The following is a 25,818-nucleotide window of genomic DNA, read 5'->3' on the forward strand; positions in this document are numbered from 1 at the left end:
ATTTATCGACTTAATGCATACTGAATTACACGCTTCCAGTGCAGTCAGCCTGTGTTTCAAACTTTCAATTAGAGCACTGTAATTCTTAGTCCAGCTGATAAAATGACTTTCTAAAAGGAAATGAACACCAGTCACATTTTTATAGACTGGGAAGTGAGTTTTTGTTCCGACATCTTTAGACACAGAAATTTCCATAAGGGAAAGCTGTTGACCAGTGTCAAACCACTTTTTTAACTTCTTTTTTTTATTATTATTATTTAAAAAGGAACAAGTCAAATTCTTAGAAGTCTTTGTCAATGAGAGGAAGTGCCAGTTTTGCCGGACAATGCCATAAACACAAAGACAAAGTCATTTAAAACTACTACTTAAAAATAATACTGTCATCCTACACTAGAGTATTGTCATCTGCTCATTTGGTGTATAGATGATATCAGATGAGCACATGACAGTATTATTTCTCTGAAGTACTTTTAAAGGTCTTTAGTCATGTTTAATATATATATTGGCCATTTGTCTCTATTGATAAACTGCATCTGTGATTTTGTTGAGCTTTAGGAAAGGAAATAAGATTGATGTGTGTTTTAAATTTGCCAGTATAAGTCATTGCACATCTCAGTTGCGAGGGCTTCTCATAGGCATCTCGGCATTGAATCAAACGCCTGTTTTACTAACTGTACCGACACTAAGTGATGTTTATATACAGAGATTTGAGTTCATTTGGTTCAGTGGTGTCACTGGCATACAGCGTAAGCACTCCTTCCACTCCAACCATAATGCACTCTGTCTCAGACTGTCTTCATCTCTTAAAGGGGTCATATGATGTGTTTATTTTGTGTATTTTTGTGTAATGCAATGTGTTTATGCGGTTTAAGGTTAAAAAAGCACATAATTTTCCACATAATGTGGTGTACACTGATTGGCTAGCTATCCAGTACATTGTGATTGGCCGAATTCCTCAAGCATGTGACGGAAATGTTACACCCCTTACCTTACTGTGATGCCATTTGTCCCTGCCCGACAAAACAAAAACAAAAAACATTATAAATGAGGTATTTTTTGCATCCAGTGTTGACATAATGACTGATTATAATGACTTTTACTGTATTTTTATGTGTTGCGTATCGCGTTGTGTAAACCTAAAACCATGTCTGCATTTGTGATTGGAGACACACAACAAGCGCTACTCTACACTGCCCAAAACTTGTGTTTGAATCATCAGTACGACCCCAATATGACCCCTTTAAATGGATATTAGAGGTCATCAGTTGACCATGGGTATCTTTGCTGTCAGATGTTATCCGTATATACATTCACATACTAATACTTATACTAAATTCACAGTGTGAATGGTGTTTAAAAAAAAAAAACTATGTATGTTTTTTTTTTTTTATATAGCCATGGTCATCACTGCTCAGAAACTGGAACAGTCTTGCAGTGACTCATCCAGGCTACATGGCTTTTCTCACCTATGATGAAGTCAAAGCTCGTCTGCAAAAATTCATCCACAAGCCTGGCAGGTAACACACATACCACACACACACACCACTGTAAAGGGGTACTTCATGCTAAACTAAAAATTCACATAGTCAATAGGATAATGGTTCCAAACCTAAATTATATTTTTATTTGAAACAACAAAAAAGCTATGATTTTTATTTTTATTTTTCATTTTATTGTTTTATTTATTTTATCGTATTTTATAAATTTTTCTTTTAAATATTTTTCTTACAGCTTTATTTTTTCTAGTCTTTTTATCTGTTAATCAGTGCAAATGTTGATCATTTACTTTTCTTCATTAAAACAACACAAAAGTTTTTATTGTATTTTAAAGTACTTAGTTCTTGGTGTCTTGAGCTTCAGCCATTCACCCAAGACTTTTTCATTCCTATATGTTCATGGCATCAGCCTTGTCACAGCAGCATTATCTGCGACATTATTAGTGACAGGAGTTACATAGGATTGTGATAGGACAATGCATCATTAGTTGATTGAATCCCCATTTCTAAATGGCCCAAAGGACAGCATTGGACCTCCCATCAATAGATGTATTGTAAAAGTACCATGATGTCTAAGTGCTCTCGATTCAAAGAAAAGTAATCATATGATCAACCCTGATACATGCGACTTGATCTGACACTGTCAGATTGTCCTGTTTTTTTTTTCTCATTCATAAGTATTTGTTGTAACAGTCACGTTTACTCTTGGTTACAGCTATATCTTCAGGTTGAGCTGTACGCGACTCGGCCAGTGGGCTATTGGTTACGTCACAGCCGATGGGAATATCTTGCAGACCATTCCACATAACAAACCCCTCTTCCAGGCCCTCATCGATGGCTTTAGGGAAGGATTGTAAGTCAGCTCTGTCTAAAACACACAGAACATCTGTTCAATTTTAGTTGTTTAATAAACCATCAGATGTCACACTTCACCTCCCTCAAATCTTCAGTGTGTCTTATAGACTGTTTATTCCCATTTAGCTACCTTTTCCCCGATGGCCGCACACAGAACCCTGACCTCACAGGGCTCTGTGAGCCCTCACCTCAAGACCATATCAAAGTCACACAGGTCTGTTATTGTTTTTTATTATCTCACACACCAAAATCCATCATGTGTCTTGGATAATCTGTGAAAATCTCCTCTTTTTTTTTTACGCTTACAGGAGCAGTATGAGCTCTACTGTGAGATGGGCTCTACTTTCCAACTGTGTAAGATCTGTGCTGAGAATGACAAGGATGTGAAAATCGAGCCCTGCGGCCATCTCATGTGCACTTCCTGTCTCACAGCCTGGCAGGTAAATCTGAAGAACCTTGTCCATTAGTCTGAATACACACGCAGGTGTTTTCCTCACTCTCGCTTTCTTTTCTCACTCTCTTAGGAGTCGGAAGGTCAGGGCTGCCCATTCTGTCGCTGTGAAATTAAGGGCACCGAGCCCATAGTCGTTGACCCCTTCGATCCCAAGGACCCTAATAGTGGAGGTTCCTATGGAGGCTGCAGGAGCATATTTGGGGCTGAGGGAGCACCTTCGCCCAGCTACGACGATGATGATGATGATCGCTTGGAGGACTCTCCTTTCATGATTAGCAAGCTGGTTGGTTCTAAAGTGAGAACAACTTGTATCTCTTTATGAGGACCATTCTGCTTTGTTAAACCTTCAACAAGATGTCTTCTACTACACCTCAACCTGTTTTTCAGTGAACAGCATTGATTTAGCGGTCACCTGCCTCATTCAATTTATTTATTTATTTATTTTTACTGTGTACAAGGTTCTTGTTTTAAAGTTTAACATAGGAATTCCTACAAATCCAAACCAAATAACTTTTCCCAAAGACATCTCAGTATTAGTCAGCTCCAGATTGTGGTAGAGGCTTTGAAATGTTGGCGTGAGTTCTAAGTGTCAGTAAGGATGTATGCTGAATGGTTTGGCTTGTTTCAGGTGGAGAGGCCACCCTCACCGATGTCAGTTGCCCCTCAGCCTGTCGTTCCCCCAGTACCTCCACGGCTGGATCTGATTCCCCTCAGACCCACCAACCCTCCTGGGGCCTCTAGTCCAGGCGCCACATCCAAGGTAAATCCACTAGCATGGAATGTTTCGCCAAGTTTTACGCCCTCAGTACCTCAGTTTGGAAAGTATTAAGCAGTCTTTTTAAACACCTCTGAAGAAAATTTTTAGAGTTGGGATAAGCCGAGTGCTTCTTGATGTTCAGTTCTTAATATCTGGTTTATTCAACCCATTGCCAGGCCCCATCCCATCACAAAGACAAGCCGTTACCACTTCCCCCATCCCTAAGGGACCTGCCGCCGCCACCTCCTCCAGACCGACCACACCCAGCCGGAGCAGACAACCGGCTCCCAAGACGCCCTCTTCCCAGTACACCCGGAGAACCTCCTCGGGACAAACTGCCTCCTACCCCTCCTAACCGCAACATGCCAGACTGGAACTCCCGGCCCGTACCCAAAGCCCCATCACAACCACCAGCAAGTGGAGACTCCCGTGGGTCTCGAGAACTCTCAAACAGACACTCTCTGCCTCTCCAACTGCCCTCCACTCTCGATGCCAGAGCAGGAGGCCCGAGAAACAATGGTCTCCCCAGCCTCGACCACCAGCTAGTGAGGATGCACATGCTACATTTACACATTGACAGAAGCCTAATCTGAACTTTTATATAACCTTCATTTGCTTCATGTGCAGAGTTTCGGGTCATCCAATCCTGGGTCAGATTACGACAGCCCGAAAGTAAAGCCATCTGCCTCGGCTAATGCCATCTATTCCTTGGCAATCAGGTAGGTGCCATAGAGCCATAAAGACTAGGGGCATGTTTACCCATGGAAAAATCAGCCCAGGACATTAGTTTAAAAGTACAAAAACACAGTTTTTGCAACCCTGCATCCAACACAAGCTTGATTTTGAATAGATGACTGATAGACCATGCTGGAGTATTTGCTGCTCAGCAGATCCTGAACTCACTGACAAAATATCTGATCTTGGAAGCGGCCACAAAAATCGCGGGAGTGGACAGAGATTCAGCGGGAGCGGCATTACGAAACAGTTCCGTTCAGAGCTCTACTCCAGACTATCCGCACTGCACGTCGACATATTAGGCTACTTTTTGTTTTTGTTTTTTCATGAAAACTAGACACATTGTGCACTGAGGTAGAAAAATACTTCTTTAATGGGTTAGTTCACCCAGAAATGGAAATTAGCCCATAAATTACTCGCACTCAAGGCATCCCGGGTGTATATGACTTTCTTCTTTCAGACAAATCTAGTCAGAGTTATGTAAAAAAAATTGTCTTTGATCTTTCAAGCTGTTTAATGGCACTCAGCGGGGGCTGCAGTGCATCAGTCCAAAAGAAGTGAAAGAAAAACGCTCATCCATAATAAAAGTTTAATTCTGAAACTAGTGAACTATGAAAAAAAGATTCTGACTCAGTTCACTTCATGGTTTGAGTTTGTTCTTATAAAAACCCGTGTCAACACCCAAATAAATTTTTCCCCAAATCATTCAATCCTAAAAGGATGGTTTGCACTCAAAAATTTGAAGATGAAGTCTTCTGAGCTTTTTTTTCCTGTGCACTATACTCCTAAAAAAAATCACCATTCTTTAATTAACTATTTCCATATATATATATATATATATATATATATATATATATATATATATATTTAATGGACAGAACCCAAATATTTCACTGTCTGAAGTAATTAATAATAAAAACTCTCCCTCACTTCCTACACTCACGCTGAACCTGTCAGTAAAGCTAGCAGTCACATGTGTGTTGACTCTTTCTCCTGTGCTGCCAGGACTCTCCCAGCAGTCGAAGCTCAGAACGAGGAGGACGCCTGTGAAAACGATGAGGAGTCGGAGTACATGACTCCATCCTCTCGGCCAGTGCTGCCCTCTGCTCCAGTGGAAGCTGTGCCTAGACCACCTCCTTCACTCTCCCTCAGTCCCAGGTAAACTTGTTTAAGCAGCCATGGAGGTGCAATACATCAAGAGACACTCTGAATGGACTAGATCTAGATATCAGATCTCTTTCAGTGTACTGACAGTCACTGTTTACCTCTCTAGGGGTATGCTCAGTGAAATGGAGTCAGAAAGCCCACAGATGTACGAAGCTATGTACAACATCCAAGCCCAGGCCCTTACTGCCTCTGGACCGCATCAGGCCAGTGACTCAGGTACTGTGATATTAAAAACTCTTCATCTTCATATAGGCAGTCTGCTAGTATATTCCTAAAATGTGTAATAATGTATTTCTGTCATTGTTTAGATTACTCTGAATTGCCTCCTTTGACCTGCTCTAATGGCCCGAGGGATCTTGTTGGTGCATGTGGTGAGGAGGAGGAGGAGAATAACTATGACTATCCCAAGCCCCATATACCCACCAACCTCGCCCGACGCACACTTTCAGATGTTAACCCTACATCGTCAGCCTTCAGCCGTCTTTCCATAGACACCGATTTCGGAGCAGCAGCAAGTAAGTCAAACCGAATGTTATTTTAGTATTATTATTTTTTATATGCTTTTTATTATACTATATATATATATATATATATATATATATATATATATATATATATATATATATATATATATTAATATGTACTAGTCTTATATAAATTCATAAACTAGTTTTTATAGTATTTTGTCTTTGCTTTTATATTTATATTTTCAGTTCTCAGTTTTATTTTAGTACATTTGTAATGGTCTATTGTCATTTTGATTAGTTTGTGCTTTTTAAAGAATTTTTTTTTTTACTGAAACTATTTTAGTACCTTTGGTTCATTGCAGAGACAACATTTCAATTTTTTTTTTTCATGTAATATAGTCATCTTATATTTTATTGTATCTAACTCATCAATAGCATCAAGCACTCAAAATATGTTTTAGATGAGGAAACAAAGTCTGTCCAATCTTTTGATTTCTGTTGTAGTCAGCATTTTAAGATATATTTGCAGAGCAAATATAGCTCCGGCATTTCCTTTTTCCACCTTTATTTATTTTAGATCAAATTTCAACCCCGTGAGAGTGTCATGGCTTCCTTAACAGCAACTGTGGTATGATCATTATCTCAGACTTCAGTGTCTATTTACTTTTATTGATAATTTTTATTCTACATTGTGTCTTCAGCAGTCACGGACCCCACTGAAGCCCCCGAGCGGCCTCCTAAGCCTCTTCCCCGTCGCATCAACTCAGATCACAGGCCCAGCACCAGCCCTGTTCCCCCTGGAGCGAGCCCAGGACCCAGCCATCAGATCAGCAGTGAGATCGAGCACCTCTTGAGCCAGGGCTACTCTCATCAGGACATCCAAAAAGCCCTTATGATTGCACAGAACAATATTGAGATGGCCAAGAACATCCTGAGGGAGTTTGTGTCCATCCCTTCAACTGCACATATCTTAACATAGCGAAACCTCTCTGAGCATCCAGTCACGGCCCAGCCACGCTCATCTCGCATTCGTCTCGGACTCTAGAAGAAAAGAGCACGAACCTGCGCTCTACCTCTAGCTCTAGTGACTGCGAGAGACACTTTCTCCGTAACACTTCTCGGATTCTCTGTCCTCCTTCGTTCATGCGGAAGAATGAGGGGTTTGTTGCGGCCGCTTCTTCAACCTGAAGGCTGCGCATGTCCCCTAAGGACAAAAACAAGAAAGACAAAAACATGTATGTGTTTATATTTGATTTAATATATAAATCAGAATATTGAGTATAGTTAATATATACACATGTATGTTGGAGAGTTTCAGCTGCAGAGATCAGGGGGTGTGAAGTATTAGGCCTCGGAGTTCAGATAGCTAAAGGGAGTGAAACAGGAGACTGCAGCCGAGCATTTTCTGGCATGAAAAATGGCCTTTACTTGTGTTGCGTCGGTACATTTTGTTTTCGCGTGTGATTTTCATTTTTCGACTGTCTAGTAGCATGCCGTACATGTCCGCCCCCACAGCGCAGTCGCCCATTTCAAAAAAACTGCTCAGCCGAAAGCAACCTGTTCTCCGCTTGACCTTGACCTCCAGGGTACGGTGGGAATTTTATTTTTAAGCGCGTGGTGGCTGGCATCAGAAATTGGCTCTCTGTCAGCCTTGTTATGTCTTTAAAGCATTACTGTACTGTACCATGAATTCACTTCCCAAATGTTTAAGGACAGCCAGTCCTTCAGATTCCCAGTAGGAACATGCTGATGAAGGGTACATGTAATTTGTTTGTTCTAATCTGAATGTGTCGTTAATATGATGGTCCCCGACTTTTGTGAAGTAGTGTGTTTACTAAAGATAGTGTTCTCTAACTGATAAAGGGTAAGAGGTTTGACATGAAGTGAAACTGTTTAGTAAAAAAAAAAAAAAAGAAGTATTTGCTTAAAAAGGTCCAAGGCCTGGCCAAGTTTCTGTATTCGGTGGGGACTGAGATCACTCTTGGGGAGGTTCGGACTCTTGTATGAAGCTGTTCATCATCATTTCATTTGATCACCTTAATATATTGTTATTGTTAATGTTATTATAATTTTTTTGGATTTATTGTTATTAATACAGAAGTGCTTTACTGCTGCTATTATTGTTAGTGCTAAACAATTAAGCCTTAAATGTACATTTGTGAATACTGTGTTTAACCCATTTTAAAGTGACAGTATCGGTTGTATGTAATTTGTTGATGTAGCATACTTGAAATCAGAAGCAACTTGTGCAGGTGTGAGCCAAGCTGATTTGGTGTGTGTGTGTGTGTGCATGGGATGTCTTGTTTTCATCCAGGTACATAGCGTTTTGCTTGAAATACATACAATTATCAATTGTATTACATTATCAAAATGGTGATGTGTGTCACGGGGCTCATCGCAGAGGGCCTCATTTCTGTTTAACCTGACACCAATTGTATCGATCTTTCAGCGGCAGCCATGTTCAAGCCATGATTGCAGCGCCCATAGTCCGCCTGCTGTTAGGGAGAAGGTTCTTCCCATCTCCCCTTTGTACTCAGGAATACCATACATTTCAACAGAATCTACATTATTTACACCGTACTTTAAACAAGTGCAAAACGGTCTCGTTTTCAGTGTGAACACGATGCTAAGCCACTCACAATAACATCAGCATCAAATGAATTCATTCTGTGTTGCTTAAAGGGACAGCTCACAAAAACATAATTATTTTACTCGCCTTCATGTCGTTCCAATCCTTAGGATTTTTTTTCTTTCTCTCCATACAGTGAATGTCACTGGGGTCCAAAACGAAATTGGTCCTCCGTTGGTCTTCCATTGAATGCATAAAATTTGTCTTTGGAACAACATGAGTGTTAATGAACTATGTTTTCATTTTTGGCTTACCTATGGCTTTAATATTTCCAGTTATTATTATTGCACCAGCACATTTCAATGCACTAATAATACATTAAAGTAAGTTTGAGCCTCTCACGTGGGACTCAAGAACTCATGATTGAAATGACTGACATCAAAAGTGGCCCAATTTTAGTCCCTACTATCCCCTAGAGAGAATGTTGCACTGGGCCTGCAGGTACTTCCACGTCTCAGTCTTGTAGGTACACATGCAACCCTGAGAGCTTACGATCAGGCAAGCTGTTAATTTTAAATTGTAGGCTGTTAACTCTTGGTTTGTAGATTCTGTTGCCTTGAAGCAAATGATGGTTTAGATCTGATTTGTTTTTGTTTTTTTCTGCACCATATGAAGTCTAGAGATGAGAAGGTGATAAATTTGTTTTTATCATTTCATTTTACTGTACTACTATTTCTTGATGATGATGTGTGATGGATGTGTGTACGATATTTGGCACAGAGTGTACCAATTTGTGCTATGATACTGTCACTTTAAAATCAAGCGTGTAAAGTTACTTATACATAGAATATGTGGAAATGGCTGTTTTATTTCGTTTATGCATTCCTGTACATGTCAGAATTTTATTTTTGTTTACTGATGTGAATATTACTGTGAGCAGTGCCATATGTTTAGATGTGACCGTCATTTTGTTCTGCTATCCGGAAAAAAGGCCTTGTTTAGTGTAAAGAGTGAATGATTTCCCTCATGAATGTTTGGGAAACGTTTCCATTGTCGTTCAATGATTCTTTGGCTTGGTCAGGGACATCATAGTGAATATCTTTCTGTTCACTGGAATGTCTCGAATCAAACCACAAGACGGAGCTCGCTCCTCATTTTGCCATAACTTGCCTGAGTATGCCAGGGTTTCTTTCTTTTGTGCTAATTCTCATATCACTTTGGAAGTATGCACAGCGCTATACTGTTAATTAAAACAATAGGACAAACATCATGGCCACAGTGTCTGATTCTTTTCTCAATAAACCGGCACACATAAACTAACTGATATACTAGGTATTACCATTTGACCTACAGTTTATTAAGAAATATTTTTGGAATGGAAAGTTGAAGTACTGAAACTTGACCAGAGCACATTTCTGGAAGTCTGATATTAGCCAATCCTTTTATAGAAACGCTTACTTCCGTGTGAATCTTGTGTTACAATGAATATGCGGAGCTGTAATTTTCGATTTATTAGAATCTAAACATTCTAAAATAAAAAGCCTTTTTATATTTTTTCCCATCTTTACCAACATTTCGAACTATTGTGTAGAACAGCGGTTGCTGGCGGACATAAATAAATTTTGGCAAAAACTGTGACAAAATTAAGGCTCGAGTAAACCAGCCTTTTTTAATAGAAATACCAGGAAAATTCAAAAACAAGCATAAACAAAAATACCACTGACACAAAACAAAAGCAGCTTAACAAACCAGAGGAAATGAAACGGGTGAACTTCAGTGTAATAAGGACTTTTGTATCCGTCTTTAGGTCTTCTTTCCTTGCAGTACAGGGTACATACTGCATAGATTAAGATACAATTTATAAACCTTCAAAATATGGTTTAAGAAATGTGAATAAAATACACAATGTTTAAAAAAAAAAAAAAAAAAAGTATTTATAAAAATAACACCTGCATTTTTTTTCCCGTTCAACTGTCTCTCCAGTGTGTTAAATGAATGCAGACTTCCACATGCATTTTAATATTCCCTCTAAAAAATGGGAAGATTGGTCATGTATGTCTTTATTATTTACATTCAGTGCACGGCGAGGAAAGCAGGTAATGGCAGTAAAAAAAAAAAAAAAACTACAGCTGAACTCTACAGGATGAATGTAACACATTCGCTCGTCCCTCGCAGTGAACGTAACTTGATATAGCTAAGAAAAATAAAGATACAAACACAGAGGCATGACATGATCCTGACATTTTGCTTGCAAACAGTATTTGGATAAACGGTCAGCCGTGTCAAGGGACTTTTCCTGACAAATCATTTGTTTGGAAAGTGCCCTCAAGCTTTATCATTGGACAGTTTCAGCGCTGATCCACAGGACAGATGAATGTTTACAGTGGTGAAGATGGTTCAGTGCATGGACTATGGTGCGGCAGAGATGAGAGCAGGTTCAGATAAGACACTGACAGCACATAGCAAATAATGAGTCTTCGGCACTCTTCAAAACCCCCTCAACAAAGAGACGTGTATTATCAAAAAGATTCTTAAGCGCAACCTTTCAGTTGTCTCAGGCATTTTAAACAGCTTAATATATACATTATCTCATACTTATATACAATTTGTAAATACTGGAGTACTTTTTGGATCATCTTGCTATATATTGAATCAGAATATAGCAGGACAAATATTAAACATGGGCAAATGAGAACTAAGACTGGGATTCACCCTGAGACGGACGCTGTAGGACAGAGACCACTAGCCTCACTCCACATGTGTGTTTAGTTTTCAGTCTTTGACTCTAAGTGAAAGGAAATATAATCAGGTTTCCATAGCACCGTAAGTGTCAGTCTTACAAATCTTGGGTCTTGATTGGATAATAATGTGTATCTTTGTTCAGATGTTATGACCTATTCAGTGGGGGACATTTTGTCTCCATTGACTCCTTGTAGAAGTACCACTTCTTCAGATTTACCACTTTTCATCTCCATCACAATATCATCCTTACTGGCCTTTTCCTTCATGCTGGAGGAGGAAAACAACAGATTATATCAGTGCTTTGTATCATGAGGATGTACTGAAAAATACTTTCCAGACTCATATTTAGCGTGAACTGCATGGATTCTAGGGCATTAAGTCAACTACTTTTTTGCTGTATTCTTAAGGTACAGTGTTATTTTAGTATTGTGTATATGCTATTATAGGATTTATTAATATGCTGAATTTGCTTTTATTTTTAAATGTTCAGGTTTTATTTGAAAGTTTTAGTAATTAAGTTGTCTTTAAAAAAAAAACGAATAAAATTGACAAAAACATGTTTAGTTTTTAATGTATTTTAGTTTTAGTAAATTTTGAACAATTTAAAAAAAATTGAGATGTGAAAAGATAGCTTTCTAAGTTTTTCATCTAACATTATATTTTAGCTTAACAAATTTTAAAAATAATTATAATCATAGTTCATTAATAGTAACAACACTGATTTAAAGGTACAGTGTGTCATTTTTACAGCATCAAATAATGAAATGAACCTACAAATTGCACATTCCTTATAAACTGCCTTTGCAAAAATTGCTTTTCCTAATATTTCCTATATATTAACATGGGACAAAAGTAATTTACTATCAAAAAATACTGCATTTTAAAGGGATAAATGAAAATTACCCCATGATTTACACACCCATTCTAAGTCATATACACCTTGTATACATTTCAGAGATAAATTCAAAAATGTGCCGACTCTTCCAAGTTTTATAATGGCAGTGAATGGTGGTCAAGATTTTGAAGCACAAAAAAGTGCATCCATCCATCATAAAGTTTTACATATGGATATTTTTCTTACACAAATGCATCTCTTCACTCGAGAAGGCCTTTATTAATCCCTCGGAGCTGTGTGGAGTACTGTTTATAATGGATAATTCGGAACATTCACAGCCTTTATAAAGCTTGGAAAATCCAGGATATTTTTTATGTGACTGATTGAACTCATCTGAAAGAAGGAAGTCATATACACCTAGGATGGCTTGAGGTTAGGTAAATCATGTACATATCATATTCATTACATTTTTAAATTAAGTCCATGTTAATTATACTTATTTTATGATATTCAAATAATATGTATTGTTTTCATAAACAAAAAAACACATACAAATCCTGCTTTCCCGACCGTCCACAGGGCAGCTTTCCTTTCTTGTAGAGGAAGTAGAGAATGCTGCCCAGTATGGCTATAAGGAGGAGGAAGAGGATCATGACCGCTATGATGACTCCGCTGCCACCTCCTGTGTTAAGAGGAGAAATGCAGGCTGAAGTTAATGCAATGACAGGTGAAGGAAAAGCTCACACTTAAAGTAAAGCCTGAAAGACATTCTTTGGGTGAATGTTTCCTATATGTCTTACTGAAATACATAGTCTTTACTATAACAATTCATTTCCAAAAGAGCTGTCCGTAATTCTGAGAGTGCTGATCGAAGAGATGCAGTGATGATGCATGACACATTGTGGGGGCAATGATATAGAAAGAAAAGTATTCTGGAATCATTCATTCGGTCACAGTTCGGATTAGCATAAGAAATGATGGTTTTTACACATCCAGAGAAGGGGTTCTTATGTGGTGGAGGATGAGTGGTCAGGCTGCTGTTTGTTTCACAACACAAACCTGTACGTGGTTGATTTGTTGGAATGGTTAATCCTGTTCCTGTGATGACAACGGTTTGAGTTACCAAACAGCAGTTATATTCATACATCACTTTATCTCTCATGGTGCTTTACTTTAGTTAAATCATGGGACTCCTGTCTCAGAACCTGTGAGGAAGTTATTGTCATAACTTGAACATTTTAGCTTCTCCGCTTCTTGTAAAAGCACTGGGGTTCGACCGTGATGTAGGGATCTTTATGGAGTGCTAGGGTCTATGGAAAAATTTTACACAAAATCATTTTTTTTTAAATAGTATATGAAAATCAAATCTGGATATAGTTCATTTAGTTTCCCTTAGCTTGTTCACTAACAGAAGGGCACTGTAAAAAAAAAAAAAAAAAAAAAGGATTGTATATATGTATATGGGTCAAAGACGAAAAAGTGTTTAACCATAAAAGAAAAGTGTAATACTGCTTTAAACTGTTGTAGTTTTCCCCCCCAAAAAATGTAAAAAGTTTTCAGTTTTATTTAATTGCAATTTTGTTTTTGTTTTTCTGAGCAAAACATAAATATCATACATTTTGCCCTGATTTACAGAATACACCCAGTAAAATGTCATTCAGTGTAACAATCTTGTCAGGCATATTTAACACAAAAATCTATTTATGACATATTAAAAGACTAATTACTTTCACCCCAAATACTAATGAGTTGTAATTGTACATTTTTTAAATTTGCCACTATCCTAGGTTTTGCCCATTTGTCAGTAAGAATTTTGTACTAATTTAAAACACAATCAAATTTAGTATGCTCCATTATTCATTTAGTTATTTTAATATGTACACGTCAGAATAAGCATGTTGTTTGAATTTTTGCATAAATATTGTGTTAAACTGAATGACAATGTAACATTATTTGAACCAAATTTTGACATTTTATTATCCAAAAACTTATTTAAAACCTTAAAAGTAGACATTTTACTTACATACATTTTTTAAATAGTTAATGTTTGAATCAAGTCAATTATTTAATTAAAAAGTATATTTTCAGTTACAGTATTTTAGCAGAAACATTATTTTGCGTTGTATCTGGTTGGAATATGATGCTGTAAGCAACCGCTGACACTGAACTGAGCTAAATTTGCATTTATAAGTATGGCTTTCTCTGCGCTGCTTCAGATCGAGGCTACACGACAAGCACGTTCTGGTCTGTACGGACAAAACTGCGACCGTGGCGTACATCAACCACCAGGGCGGTCTGCGCTCCCATCGCATGTCGCAACTCGCCCACGATCTCCTCCATTGGTACACACTGAAGTAGAACCTGTTTGTTGATTGGTGTTCTTCCCGCCGGGAAGACCCCCGTAGATGCCCAATCAGGGTTGTGCTCTCCTTTCTGCAAGATGGGCTGGAGTGAAGGCTGTCTCCCTCTACTCTCAAAGTGTATGTTGCCACTACTGCAGCACATCACAGTGCAGTAGATGGCAAGTCCGTTGGGAAGCACGACCTAGTCATCAGGTTCCTTAGGGGGGCAAGGAGGGTGAACCATCCATCTCCCCTTGGTCCTGACGGCCTTGAAGCAGGAGCCCTTCGAGCCGCTGCAGTCAGTAGAGTTTAAGTTTCTGTCACTGAAGACAGCCCTCCTCACTGCACTGGCTTTGGTCAATAGGGTCGGGGACCTGCAAGCATTTTCGGTCGACAATACGTGCCTCGAATTCAGGCCGGCCAACTATCATGTTGTCCTGAACCCCGGCCTGGATACTTGCCCAAAGTTCCCACTATGCCTTTCAGGGATCAGGTGGTGAACTTGCAAGCACTGCCCCGAGAGGAGGCAGACCCAGCCTTCGATTTGCTCTGTCCCATTTGCGCCCTGCGCATTTAAGTGGACCGCACGCAGAGCTTCAGTACCTCAGACCAGCTCTTTGTCTGCTTCAGTGGACAGAAGAAGGGAAAGGCTGTCTCTGAACAAAGACTTGCCCACTGGATAGTGGAGGCTATAGTCTTAGCATATCAGGCCCGTTGCTTACTGTGCCCCCATGGAGTGAGAGACCACTCTACAAAAGCTGTGGCTTCCTCCTGGGATTTGGCATGGGGCGACTCAATAGCAAGACATCTGTAGTGTTGCCGGCTGGGCGACACCTAACACGTTTTGCGAGATTCTATAATCTCCATGTAGAGCCTGTGTCCTTTCGCGTACTTGCCTCAAATGGCCTGTAATGCTGGACCGGCTCGGTGTCAATCACGCTTGCTGCGCCATTCCCCTCTACGGACCGGATACGTGCACTTAAGTGCTTCTCAGTTCAGTTTCCCTCTTGGGCTGAAGTTCCTCCCGTACCCTCGGCAGTCAGGTGTGGCGGAGCGCCAGATGCCAGGTCCAGCACTCATGTGAATGCCCAAGGTCAGCCCTTCTGCTGGGCTAGGTGCCCGTGTGTAGTGACTCCCCCTTCGGGTGATCCCACATGTGTATTCTTCCATGGTACGGCTTCCCTCTCTGTGATCTCTTCTGTCTCTGCTGTGTAGTATCTCACCCCAGGTGGGCTGAGTCTACTGCAGGGACCTCCATATGTAGCACTGCCGTATGGCCAGTCCATATGTGTAATTTCCACACGTTACCTCCCATGCGCAGTATGTGGTTCCGCAGCGCTCCCCTTCTTGGGTACATTTTCCCATTGTTATCCAATTCTCACTGTATGGAACAGCAGTGCAGGTTCCTCTGCCTAAGCCCTGTCCTGTCTTCTGCCCCAACTGGTGTGGGGGGACTTGCCAGGTTTCGCAGGGCACTGGAGGGGGTCAGCAATAGTGGTGTTTTCCATATGGATTCTGATTACGTCAGTCACTAACATAACGTTGAACGTGACTGACTGAAAGGGAACATCTCAGTTACGTATGTAACCCTCGTTCCCTGAAGGAGGGAACGGAGGCATTACGTTCCATCGTCACAGTTGCTGTACCACCGCTGTACGGCCAGGGCACACAGTCTCGTCTTCTCAGCGAAAAACTGATTGTGCGACCGCACATGCTCTCTTTTTATACCTGCACTGCGGGATCCCGATATCGTCAGTCACTAACATAATGTCTCCATTTCCTCCTTCAGGGAACGATGTTTAAATATGTAACCGAGACGTTCTGTCATTTAATCTCAAATGTGTGTTCTGTCAAAAAAACAGTCACTGCACTGATGGAAGGAAAAAAATATAAAACATACCTTTAGTGCTGGTTGCTTGAGTTGTTTTCACACGTGCAGCTACACAAGAAAAAATTGGTATAGAATAAGATTGTATTTGTTTGCATAATTTAGCTGTTTTAGTTAACATTATCTAACAATGAACAACACTTTACAGAATATATTTGGTTTAATATGGTTAATGTTCATTTACATTAAAGGACATTAAACATTAAAGGAACTAACCATTTTAATAGCATATTAAAAATAAAATGGCATGAATTAATATATTAAATAATATAATGAAACAAGACACCTCATAATTTAGGTTATATAAGTTAGGTTAGGCTAAAAATGATAATTGATAATATTAATTTGTACACTAACATTCAAAAGTTTACGGTCAGTGAGAATTATTATTATTATTTTTTTATTTAAAAGGATGACTAACAAGATGTATAGAACTGCATTAAAGTGACAGTAAAGACATTTATGCAAAGGCTATTTCAAATAAATGCTGCTCTTTTGAACTTTCTATTCACAAAAAAAACGTACCCTTAATCATTTTTTGTGTGACTAACGTTTATTAAAAAAATATTAAGCAGCACAACTGTTTTCAATTTTAATAAGAAATATTTCTTGAGCACCGATTTAACAATTACTATGATTTCTGAAGGATCGTGTAACACTGAAGACTGGAGTAATGGCTGCTGAAAATTCTGATTTGCCATCACAAGAATAAATTACATTTTAAAATATATTAAAATAAAAAACAATTATTTTAATTTAAATATAATATTTTATTTAAATTAATAATAAGAATAATTAATATGAATATAATAATATTTAAAAAAAATATATTGATCAAATTAATTAACTTAGATAAATATATATTTTTTTTTAAAGAACAATGTAAATTGTAGTTAGTAACATAATCTTGGTTACTCATTTTAGGTAATGTATTATGACTACATTTTAGATTACTTTTTACCTAACTTGTTTTAAACTTACCATTAAACGTACCATAATAAGATAAAAAAGCAAAGAGAAAGAAAATATATTACATTATTTCATATAAATTTAATGAAGTGCATTAAACATTAAATTATGCCAGGGTTTCCTAAACTGGGAACGATACATAAAAAATGTATAATAATTATTTGTGTCATAAAAATATATTAATTAATATATAGAAATATTTCATTTTTTACCTGTGACCATCAACCGAAAATAAAAGGTGAACTTCTTAAATTCTGAAAATATAAACTCACATGCTGCAATCTTGTGAGAGACATTTGCTGTCCCAAACTCATTGGCAGCGCTGCAATAAACTGTGAGTTTAGACTTGGCCCTCACAGAGATCATGCTGAGAACACCAGTGTCCGTCTTCTGGTCCTCCACTTCTGGCATAGGGACAGGCTGCCCAGTCTATATATATTTTGTCATGGTAATATCAGTTTTAAAAAGTCCATAAAACTGACAGGATTCCATTAATCTAGAATAATGTAACTCACAACTGCACATCATGATTTACGCAAGAGGTTTCTTGAATCACCTCATCATGCAACTTTCTTATCAAATGACAGGCCTGAACTTCTATACAACCATTAACTACATATTAAATTACTAGCAGAAGATCTTTGTGACTGTGTGATGGTTCTTGATTGGTCAGAATCTGAGTGATATAAGGATACCCATAGGTCAGAGAGGGTCCAGGTGATGGTGGGGGATGGGTAGCCTTCTGCGTGGCAGGTCAGGTTTACAGAGCGGTCAGCTTTATTCACTGCTATCTCCATTGTGATCTTAGGCTTCCCTAAAACAGGTTTAGATGTTTAGTCATCAAGACACTTTAATACCTATTGCTTTTTCTATAATATTGGTGATGTTTTATATACTGAGCTAATATTTTTTATATTATTTTGTTTTTTTATTAATCTAAATCAGGTTTACTTCCCCGTATGTACATTCGGTCCGCACAATGTAGGCAAAGACTCACCTCGCACACTGATTTGCACAGACTTTAGTTCTTGTAGGCCAGGCAGGGAAGGGACTGTCACTTTACACATATACATCCCAGCAGTGTCATAAGAGGCATTACTTAATTCCAAAACATGTCCCTCCACCAGCAACATGTCATGCTGCAGTGAAACACAATGTCAAATAGGTCAGTTTACATTCTTGAGTATTTCAAGAGCTCCGTTTAACAAGCAGATTAATGCTATATATGTTGGATGTTATTTATATTTTGTAGTTTTGATATTGGGTCTTGGCCTTGAGCTCTTTTGAGACAACATGAACATGGTATTGGTCAATATTTGGGTCTTTATTAGTCTAACATTTTCTTTTAAAAGTTTAGGACCAGGACAATCTTCAAGAAATCAATACTTTCATTCAGCAAAGACCCATAAATGTATCAAAACTTACAGTACATTTACAATGTGTCAAAAGATTTCCATGTAAAATAAATGCTGTTTTTTTACCTTCCTAATTATCAAAGAATCTTGAACAAATGTTGCCACAAAAATATCAAACATCACAATTGTTGTATTTTCTTCTGAAAATTAATATTTCACAATATTACTGTTTTTACTGTATTTTTGATCAAATATATGCAGCCTTGGTGAGCATAAAAGTCATAAGAGAGCATACAAACCCATGCAGCAAAAAAAGTATTTATAAACAAAATGTGTTTTAAATATATGCTTACTATATAAAATATATCTGATTTAGAAATATATGAAATACATGTTTGAAACTGGAATACAAATATTTCTTTAAATTTGACATAATGTTAATGTATTTTAATGGACTGAAATATACAGAGGGAAAAATATGTTTTTAAATGTCTCTCTCTCTTTCTCTTTCTCTCTCTCGCTCTCTCTCTCTCTCTCTCTCTCTCTCTCTCTCTCTCTCTCTATATATATATATATATATATATATATATATATATATATATATACATATACACACACACACAAACATTTATAAAAAATATATATTGGTAGATATATAAAAATATATTTACAGAGACACATTTTTTATATATATATATTTAGCAAATTAAATTTTTTTATATTTTGAAATATATTTTATTTTATTTTATTCTATCCATACAGAAAAGGTGAAAACCTCAACTACAGGTCAGCGTGGCGTCACAATCAGTTTTGACTGCATCTTATTGTTGTACCTTATACCATACTGTCTGTGTGGGTAAAGAAGACAAGGCATTGCAGGTTAAGGTGAGATCACCGTCCTGGTCCAGAACTGTCTGCTCTGGTGTCACCACAATATGATCCAGATCTAATAAAAAACCAAAAAAAGGTGTTAGCCACCATGAAGATAAAAGCTGACATCATCTCAGCACATGAACTTCAGAGGAACATGCTCTTACAGTGCACTGTGATATTAACGGAGTCCTCAACAGAAGTTCCCGACTCTAAGTCAAATGACTGGCACACATATGTCCCACTGTTTGATCGCTTGACATTTTCCAGAAGCAGCATTTCCTCATCTGATCTCAACTCATCCTAGAAAAAAATGAGAATAATTGGAACTGCAGGTGATCTGATGACTATTTTTTGCACGCTTCAGAAATTTCAGAACATCTGACGTTCAATTCAAGTTCATTTACATAGCGCTTTTTACAATACATACTGTTTCAAAGCAATCTTTACAGAAAATGTTACAAACAGAAAGTATTCTGTTATCAGTCAGAGATGAGTGTGTCAAAGTAATGTCCATATGGCTAATAATATACACCTTTAAGATAATATTAGTTATGTTGTTAGTAAACATGTATTTAGTTAAGTAGACATAATGAACGCGGTGATTTCAGCAATATTACCCCATTATGTGTGAAAGAAAAAATGGGCTGAGGTTTTCCATTTCCCACACATCGGATCGCCACAGTGTCGCCTTCTTTTATTAACCTATCATGTGGATTTACGGACAGTGTTACTTCTGTTGTAGGGTCTGAAAAATGAAATGAAATGGTAAGACACTGTTGTGCTCTGTGGATCCAACAGATGGCAGCACGGTCCACTGTATGCTCAAAAATCAATCAGTCCACAGAAGAAAATAAGTCATGGGGATTTGGATGACACGTGAACGAGAAAATGATGAATATTTTCATTTTTGGGGTGAACTATGCCTAAATAGTAAATGTAGGCTAAAAGGAAGTTGACTCACAGTGAACTGTGATGTTGATTTCTTTGGACTCTTTCATTCTTACTCCACCAGGGACAAAATACTTGACCTCACAGTAGAAAAGGGCATCTTCATCTGTCTTCTTAACCTTAATGTACAGTTCACTGTGGACTGTGAACAGGCCGTTGGGTTTGGTTGTCACTAACTCCATAATCTTTACATCTAAAAGGGATGCAGATGTTTTTTGACACTGTCAAATAAAATTACATTTTGTTTGGGAGAAAGTTCACTCAATTGTCCTGTATTACCACCTTCTGATTGCTGGAGAGGGAATCTGCCCTTGTACCATGTGATGTTGGGTCTGGGATATCCATCATCCACTTTACAGAGTGCAACCTGAGTGAAAACACCATAATTATACAAAGTTTATAAAGTGTACATAAACTGATTTTTTTTTTTTTTTAGCTCTACCTTTGATGGCTCCTCCACAGTAACAGAAACCCCTGTGTGCATACCTTCAATCACAGGTAGAGATGGTGAGTCTAAAGGACAGAGAGGTTTGGCGTTAGCATGAAGCTCGCTATAGGTCAAAAGGCATATTATTATGATCTCCCAGCCTGGAAAGGCTCTTCTAAAACAGGTGGGAAAAGTCTGTTTTGTCTTACTGAATATTTGGAGACGAGTGTGCCCTTCACCAATGTCTGTCGACACATTATGCACGGTGCAGATGAACTCCCTCTGGTCACTCAGTTGCACATTGTTGATGATCAGAATGGCACTTCCGCGTGCATTCTGTGGTTCATGAGAGTGTGTGAAGTTGATCCGCCCGTCGTATTCACTGCCTTCTTCAATAAACTTTTTCTGGCCATCATAGTAGTAGATTCTCCTCCTGCTTTGGTCCCTGCCTGGCAATTTCTGTACAGTCAAAAACGCTGATGTTCAGATTTCAACATTTATTGTAAGACTAGATTTGTAAACTACCCTTCAAATGTATGGGGATGTTGAGATTAATTAAAGAAATTAAGACTTTAATTCAGTAAGGTTTCAATGAATTTATCAAAATTGTTAAAAAAAAGTTTATATTTCAAAAGAAATGCTGTTTTTAACTTTACATTTATCAAATAATCCTGAAAAAAAATTACGTTTTCCATAAAACCATAGTACAACGCTGATCAAATCAGCATGTTAGAATGATTTCTGAAGGATCATGTGACACTGAAGACTGGAATAATGATGTGTAGTGTACATTCTATTGAAATTCCACTGAAAGAAATTGCCAAAAAATTTACTTACTACTAAACTTGCATTTACTTATATTAAATCTATTTAAACACTCCTTTCTCCTAGTGTAAAGTACTTATTTTAGTATTTATTTTACAATAAGTATACAATAAGTATTTATTATAAAATTATATTTTTTTTTTTATTATTTGTAATAAGTAAACTACAAGATACAGTGCAGTAATTGTTATACTAATCTTAAGCTTATTTTATTTTAATTTAAAAATTATATATTTTTTTATTATTATTCTTAATAGCCTCTTAGCCTTAATAGCTTTATTTCTTAATTGATCAATTTAGGGGGTGAAATGTAAACCCAGGCATTATTCATAATAATTACACATTTAGCCGATATTTGTAAATGAAAATAATGTAAAGTGTGAATATGCCTGTTTCTCACCGTAAACCAGACTATCATCTTGGCTGGTTCCTTCAGAGTGTAAATACAGGGGATCACAGCCTGGTCTTTTAAAGATACATCCACCCAGTCTTCCATGCTCACATCCACCACAGCCCATGCTGAAAACACATCAACACACACAGAAGTGTCAATATTCCTCAGATTTATACTGACAAAGTCAAGTCAAATTGTTAACCTCCCAGGGTTTAGCCACACTATTATGTCACAGAGCAGGAGTAAAAGGGTCCACATTTGCTGGACAATTTTTGTGACACCTTTTCGCTAAGCACCTTACTAATATCCTTTGAATGGAGTGACCCCTTAACAGGAAATAGGGCATGGGGAAGACCACTTCTGACAACCCATGTTCCCATCTCAAAAGTCCGATCTAGTGGGAGCAAAGCACTTGCAAATCAAAGCACTTGAAGTGAGAAGATATTATGAGTGGAATTCACTGAGCCCACCCATGTCCAAATTCATTTGTAGCATTCCTGCATGTCACGCCTCAGAAGGAAGAAAGACTCGACTTATCTAGAGAATAAGTGACCTACTGTTTGCCAGAAATGAGCTTTTCTCTCTGTTAAAGCTCTGTGAATCAAGAGGAGGCTGAAACTATTCATCCTCAAAAGTCTGTTCACTACGAGACACTACAAAAACATCCATCTGCTGTCATTCTGGCATGCTGTTTGTTTGTTCTATGAGGAAAATAGTTTGCTAACACGCTTCACAGTGTGTATAATCTGGATTCACATTTCCAATTGATTTTGCACCGGTGCTCCTCTGCAACCTTTTAAATATATTGTAAATTGCCTTTCTGGACTCTATGAGGTCATGTGGGCACTACAAGGGAATAATTGAGTAGGGGGGATGCTTTCACATTACAGAAATCTGATTAGTTTCTCCCAACAAAGGCATTTCCTGTGCATTAGCAGCATTAGCGTAAGACTGAGGTTCTTTGTTGTTGCCATCAAACATTCACCTTGTTTACGGAGTACGAAAGGTAGGACCAAGCTATCTATAATGGCTTTTCACTGAAGTTTCTGAAGACTCATGTGGTGAAAAATCATCTTTTTTTTTTACAAAATTAAATGAATCCTTGATAACTTTGATTTCCAAATATTTTTCAAAGTGGTGATGTAGTTAGCATGCTAATGCTGTGCCCTCTTTTTAGTGTCTCACGGCAATAAAATATTGCCCTTGTTGAACACATTGCAATTTATAAATGTAGGTTTAAGAAATTAATATTCTTATTCAGTATGCAGTAAATAAGTGACAATAAAAGCATGTTAGAAATGTTTCATTTAAATACTGTTCTTTTGAGCTTTCTACTCATCAAAGAATCCTCGAAAACTATAACTCACAGTTTTCGCAAAAATATGAAGCAGTACAACTGTTTTCAACACTAATGATAATAAAAAATCTTTCTTGAGCAGCAATTTAGCATATTAGAATGATTTCTGAAGGATCATGTGACACTGAAGACTGTAACTGCTAAAAATTCAACTTTGCCATCACAGGAATAAAATACAATTTAAAAAAACATTCAAATAGAAAACAGTTATTTTAAATTAAAATGAAAGTTCACAATATTACCCTTTTTTACTATATTTCTGATCAAATAAATGTAGCCTTGGCGAGAATAAGATACTTTCAAAAAAAAAAAAAGTCTGCCAACATGCTACAGCAGACATTTTGAGGGACAGTGGCACAAACCAAAAAAGGGGCACTAAGGGGGTGGGTGCCTGTGAATACATTGATACAGTTGTTACAGATATCAAATTAAAAGAGAAGACAGCTCTGTAATAATTTCAGATTTTATTGTAGATGTTTTGATAAGGATGTGCTCTCCCTCACTCTCTGAGCCTGCTTCTGCCTCATCTTTAATTGAAATAGGGAAGAGTGAGGTAATTTGACCCACCCCTGTTTCTTGGCAACTGTACACCTTTACTGTCTTGTGACCATTTTTTTGGAACCACCCATCATTTCTGCTGTGGTAGCTTCAATGTCTAAAAATATTTATAGGTGATTTAGCAATAAAACCATGCCATTCATTTAGCTAAATATTAGCCTGAACTGGTAAGCTACAGTAGCTTTTTTTCTCAAAATGGCAGCTATGGGGAAAAGTGAGCCAAATGTTGTGGGGTAAATTAAGTCAGCATTTTTACTCACCCCATCATAAGACACTCAAATTAAGTTAAATCTCTGAATTATAAAATGATGTTTTAATGTGATATTACTGGTTTAGTTTATCATAATGACATATTATTTGTAGTTTATTTGATAGGGACAGTGTACAAGTGCACCAAATCCTTTTTCTGATAAGAACAAGAAAATGATTTTCGCATTATAAACAGATATAACTTTCCACCTTTAGTCAATAATGACCAACAAACTCACTGTTTAGTCTGTTTTTAGGAATGCTACAACTTTGGCATTCAACATATTGATTCAGAAATGCAGACAATTAAATATAGAAATGTAATCCTCATTTGGTTGGTTTTATGTTGTTAAAATTAACTTTATGAAAAGAAATATGACTGCTTGTAAGAGGAAATTATTAAATTAGTTTTTAAATTGTCATTTATGTCACATGGGTTTGAATCAGATGGGTTTGATCAGATGGTCATTTTTACTTGGGTTAACTAACCCCTAACCTTTAACTTTATCTGAGCCAAGGGAACACTTTTTTATAAGCCATATTTTTTAGAACCCTTTTTCATGGATACATTCTGATCATTTAAAATTGTATGAATACTTTCATTAGGACAGGATTGGATAGGATAGATACTTTCATTCAATTTAATCTTGCCACACTCTCCCCTATAAGTCATTTAATATAATATTTTACAGCATATATATAAACAACTCATTTAGAACATTTATAGTATTGTTTAACTATTTATAGGCCTACTATTAATATGGTTTTAATAAAATATGTGTTGTAGATTACCTGTATCAAACACAAGTGTTTATAATGTGAAATATACTTACAAGAAGTAAAGTGTGACAAACTGCTAAATATTCTGTATGATGAGAATAGCAGCCTCCCTTCGCTCTTCAAGTGTGTGAACAACAGTGGATTTTGTGTTATTTATGTTAGATCTGATCGGGTATAATAATTTTGTTAGATTTTCAAATTCTAAGAACGTGGATATTTTGTTGTAATCACTTTTTTTATCACATTACCGACAGAAATACAAAAACAAACTACCAAATGACTAATTCAGCAAATCATCCACTGATGTAATGTGGATTGTAATGCATCTACCTGTTAATTAACAAACTTCGGTAAGTGTGGTCTCTACTCCAGAATCTGCAGATCTTTAGCGGAGCGGTAACAGAACGCTTTGAGCTCAGGTGAGGGTGGGGGTGTTGAGAGGGGCACCTCAGCCGATAAAGTTAAAGGTGCAGTGGCTTTATCTCAGACGATGAATGGCAAAGAATGGGCAAAAAAGAAGCAAGAGCTTATAGTGTGCCTATGAGCCACGTTAGACAGTTTGGTGTCTCCACAGTTTGGAGTGCAGATAACCATTACACATGGGTTGTTCTGTGTCATCAGTCTATTAAGTAGGCTTCTAATATATGCTCTCTTTCATAGAGGCAGTGCTGGACAAAAAGTGGACATATGAACAATGAAGCCAGTGTTTCAAAAAGAAGACTTTGAGCAGGAAGCCCAATACTAAGCAGCTGTTCTATCTTTTGAAACTTACACAA

The 25,818-nt window shown here is 37.5% G+C and overlaps 2 protein-coding genes across 4 annotated transcripts in view; one reads left to right on the forward strand and one right to left on the reverse strand.

The window, feature by feature from the left end:
• The window catches only part of LOC113058436 (E3 ubiquitin-protein ligase CBL-like), a 31,618-nt gene extending 21,846 nt beyond the window's left edge, over positions 1 to 9,772 (forward strand). The window contains exons 5-17 of one of the 3 annotated variants that reach the window (XM_026226343.1): positions 1,396 to 1,517; positions 2,212 to 2,349; positions 2,478 to 2,565; positions 2,660 to 2,791; positions 2,876 to 3,100; positions 3,434 to 3,565; positions 3,739 to 4,107; positions 4,190 to 4,281; positions 5,303 to 5,455; positions 5,571 to 5,680; positions 5,773 to 5,979; positions 6,509 to 6,559; positions 6,636 to 6,776. In XM_026226343.1, the coding sequence (XP_026082128.1) occupies positions 1,396 to 1,517; positions 2,212 to 2,349; positions 2,478 to 2,565; positions 2,660 to 2,791; positions 2,876 to 3,100; positions 3,434 to 3,565; positions 3,739 to 4,107; positions 4,190 to 4,281; positions 5,303 to 5,455; positions 5,571 to 5,680; positions 5,773 to 5,979; positions 6,509 to 6,528 (1,788 nt within the window). In that variant the 3' untranslated portion in view covers positions 6,529 to 6,559; positions 6,636 to 6,776. Of the gene's footprint in view, positions 1 to 1,395; positions 1,518 to 2,211; positions 2,350 to 2,477; positions 2,566 to 2,659; positions 2,792 to 2,875; positions 3,101 to 3,433; positions 3,566 to 3,738; positions 4,108 to 4,189; positions 4,282 to 5,302; positions 5,456 to 5,570; positions 5,681 to 5,772; positions 5,980 to 6,508; positions 6,560 to 6,632 lie in introns of all 3 variants that reach the window. The other 2 variants (XM_026226342.1, XM_026226341.1) reach the window with 2 other exon arrangements.
• Positions 9,773 to 10,150: 378 nt separating this feature from the next.
• Positions 10,151 to 25,818, reverse strand: part of LOC113058437 (cell surface glycoprotein MUC18-like) — a 33,924-nt gene continuing 18,256 nt past the window's right edge. The window contains exons 2-15 of the mRNA XM_026226345.1: positions 22,105 to 22,223; positions 21,089 to 21,338; positions 20,895 to 20,965; positions 20,735 to 20,819; positions 20,466 to 20,645; positions 20,122 to 20,249; positions 19,669 to 19,804; positions 19,465 to 19,577; positions 18,274 to 18,415; positions 17,972 to 18,090; positions 17,549 to 17,705; positions 16,320 to 16,358; positions 12,630 to 12,759; positions 10,151 to 11,509 (exon numbers count right to left, since the gene is read on the reverse strand). Of these exons, the coding sequence (XP_026082130.1) occupies positions 11,395 to 11,509; positions 12,630 to 12,759; positions 16,320 to 16,358; positions 17,549 to 17,705; positions 17,972 to 18,090; positions 18,274 to 18,415; positions 19,465 to 19,577; positions 19,669 to 19,804; positions 20,122 to 20,249; positions 20,466 to 20,645; positions 20,735 to 20,819; positions 20,895 to 20,965; positions 21,089 to 21,338; positions 22,105 to 22,223 (1,784 nt within the window). The 3' untranslated portion in view covers positions 10,151 to 11,394. The remainder of the gene's footprint in view (positions 11,510 to 12,629; positions 12,760 to 16,319; positions 16,359 to 17,548; positions 17,706 to 17,971; positions 18,091 to 18,273; positions 18,416 to 19,464; positions 19,578 to 19,668; positions 19,805 to 20,121; positions 20,250 to 20,465; positions 20,646 to 20,734; positions 20,820 to 20,894; positions 20,966 to 21,088; positions 21,339 to 22,104; positions 22,224 to 25,818) is intronic.

Source organism: Carassius auratus, chromosome 40 (assembly GCF_003368295.1).
Source record: "Carassius auratus strain Wakin chromosome 40, ASM336829v1, whole genome shotgun sequence".
In the NCBI taxonomy this organism is placed as follows: Eukaryota; Metazoa; Chordata; class Actinopteri; order Cypriniformes; family Cyprinidae; genus Carassius; species Carassius auratus.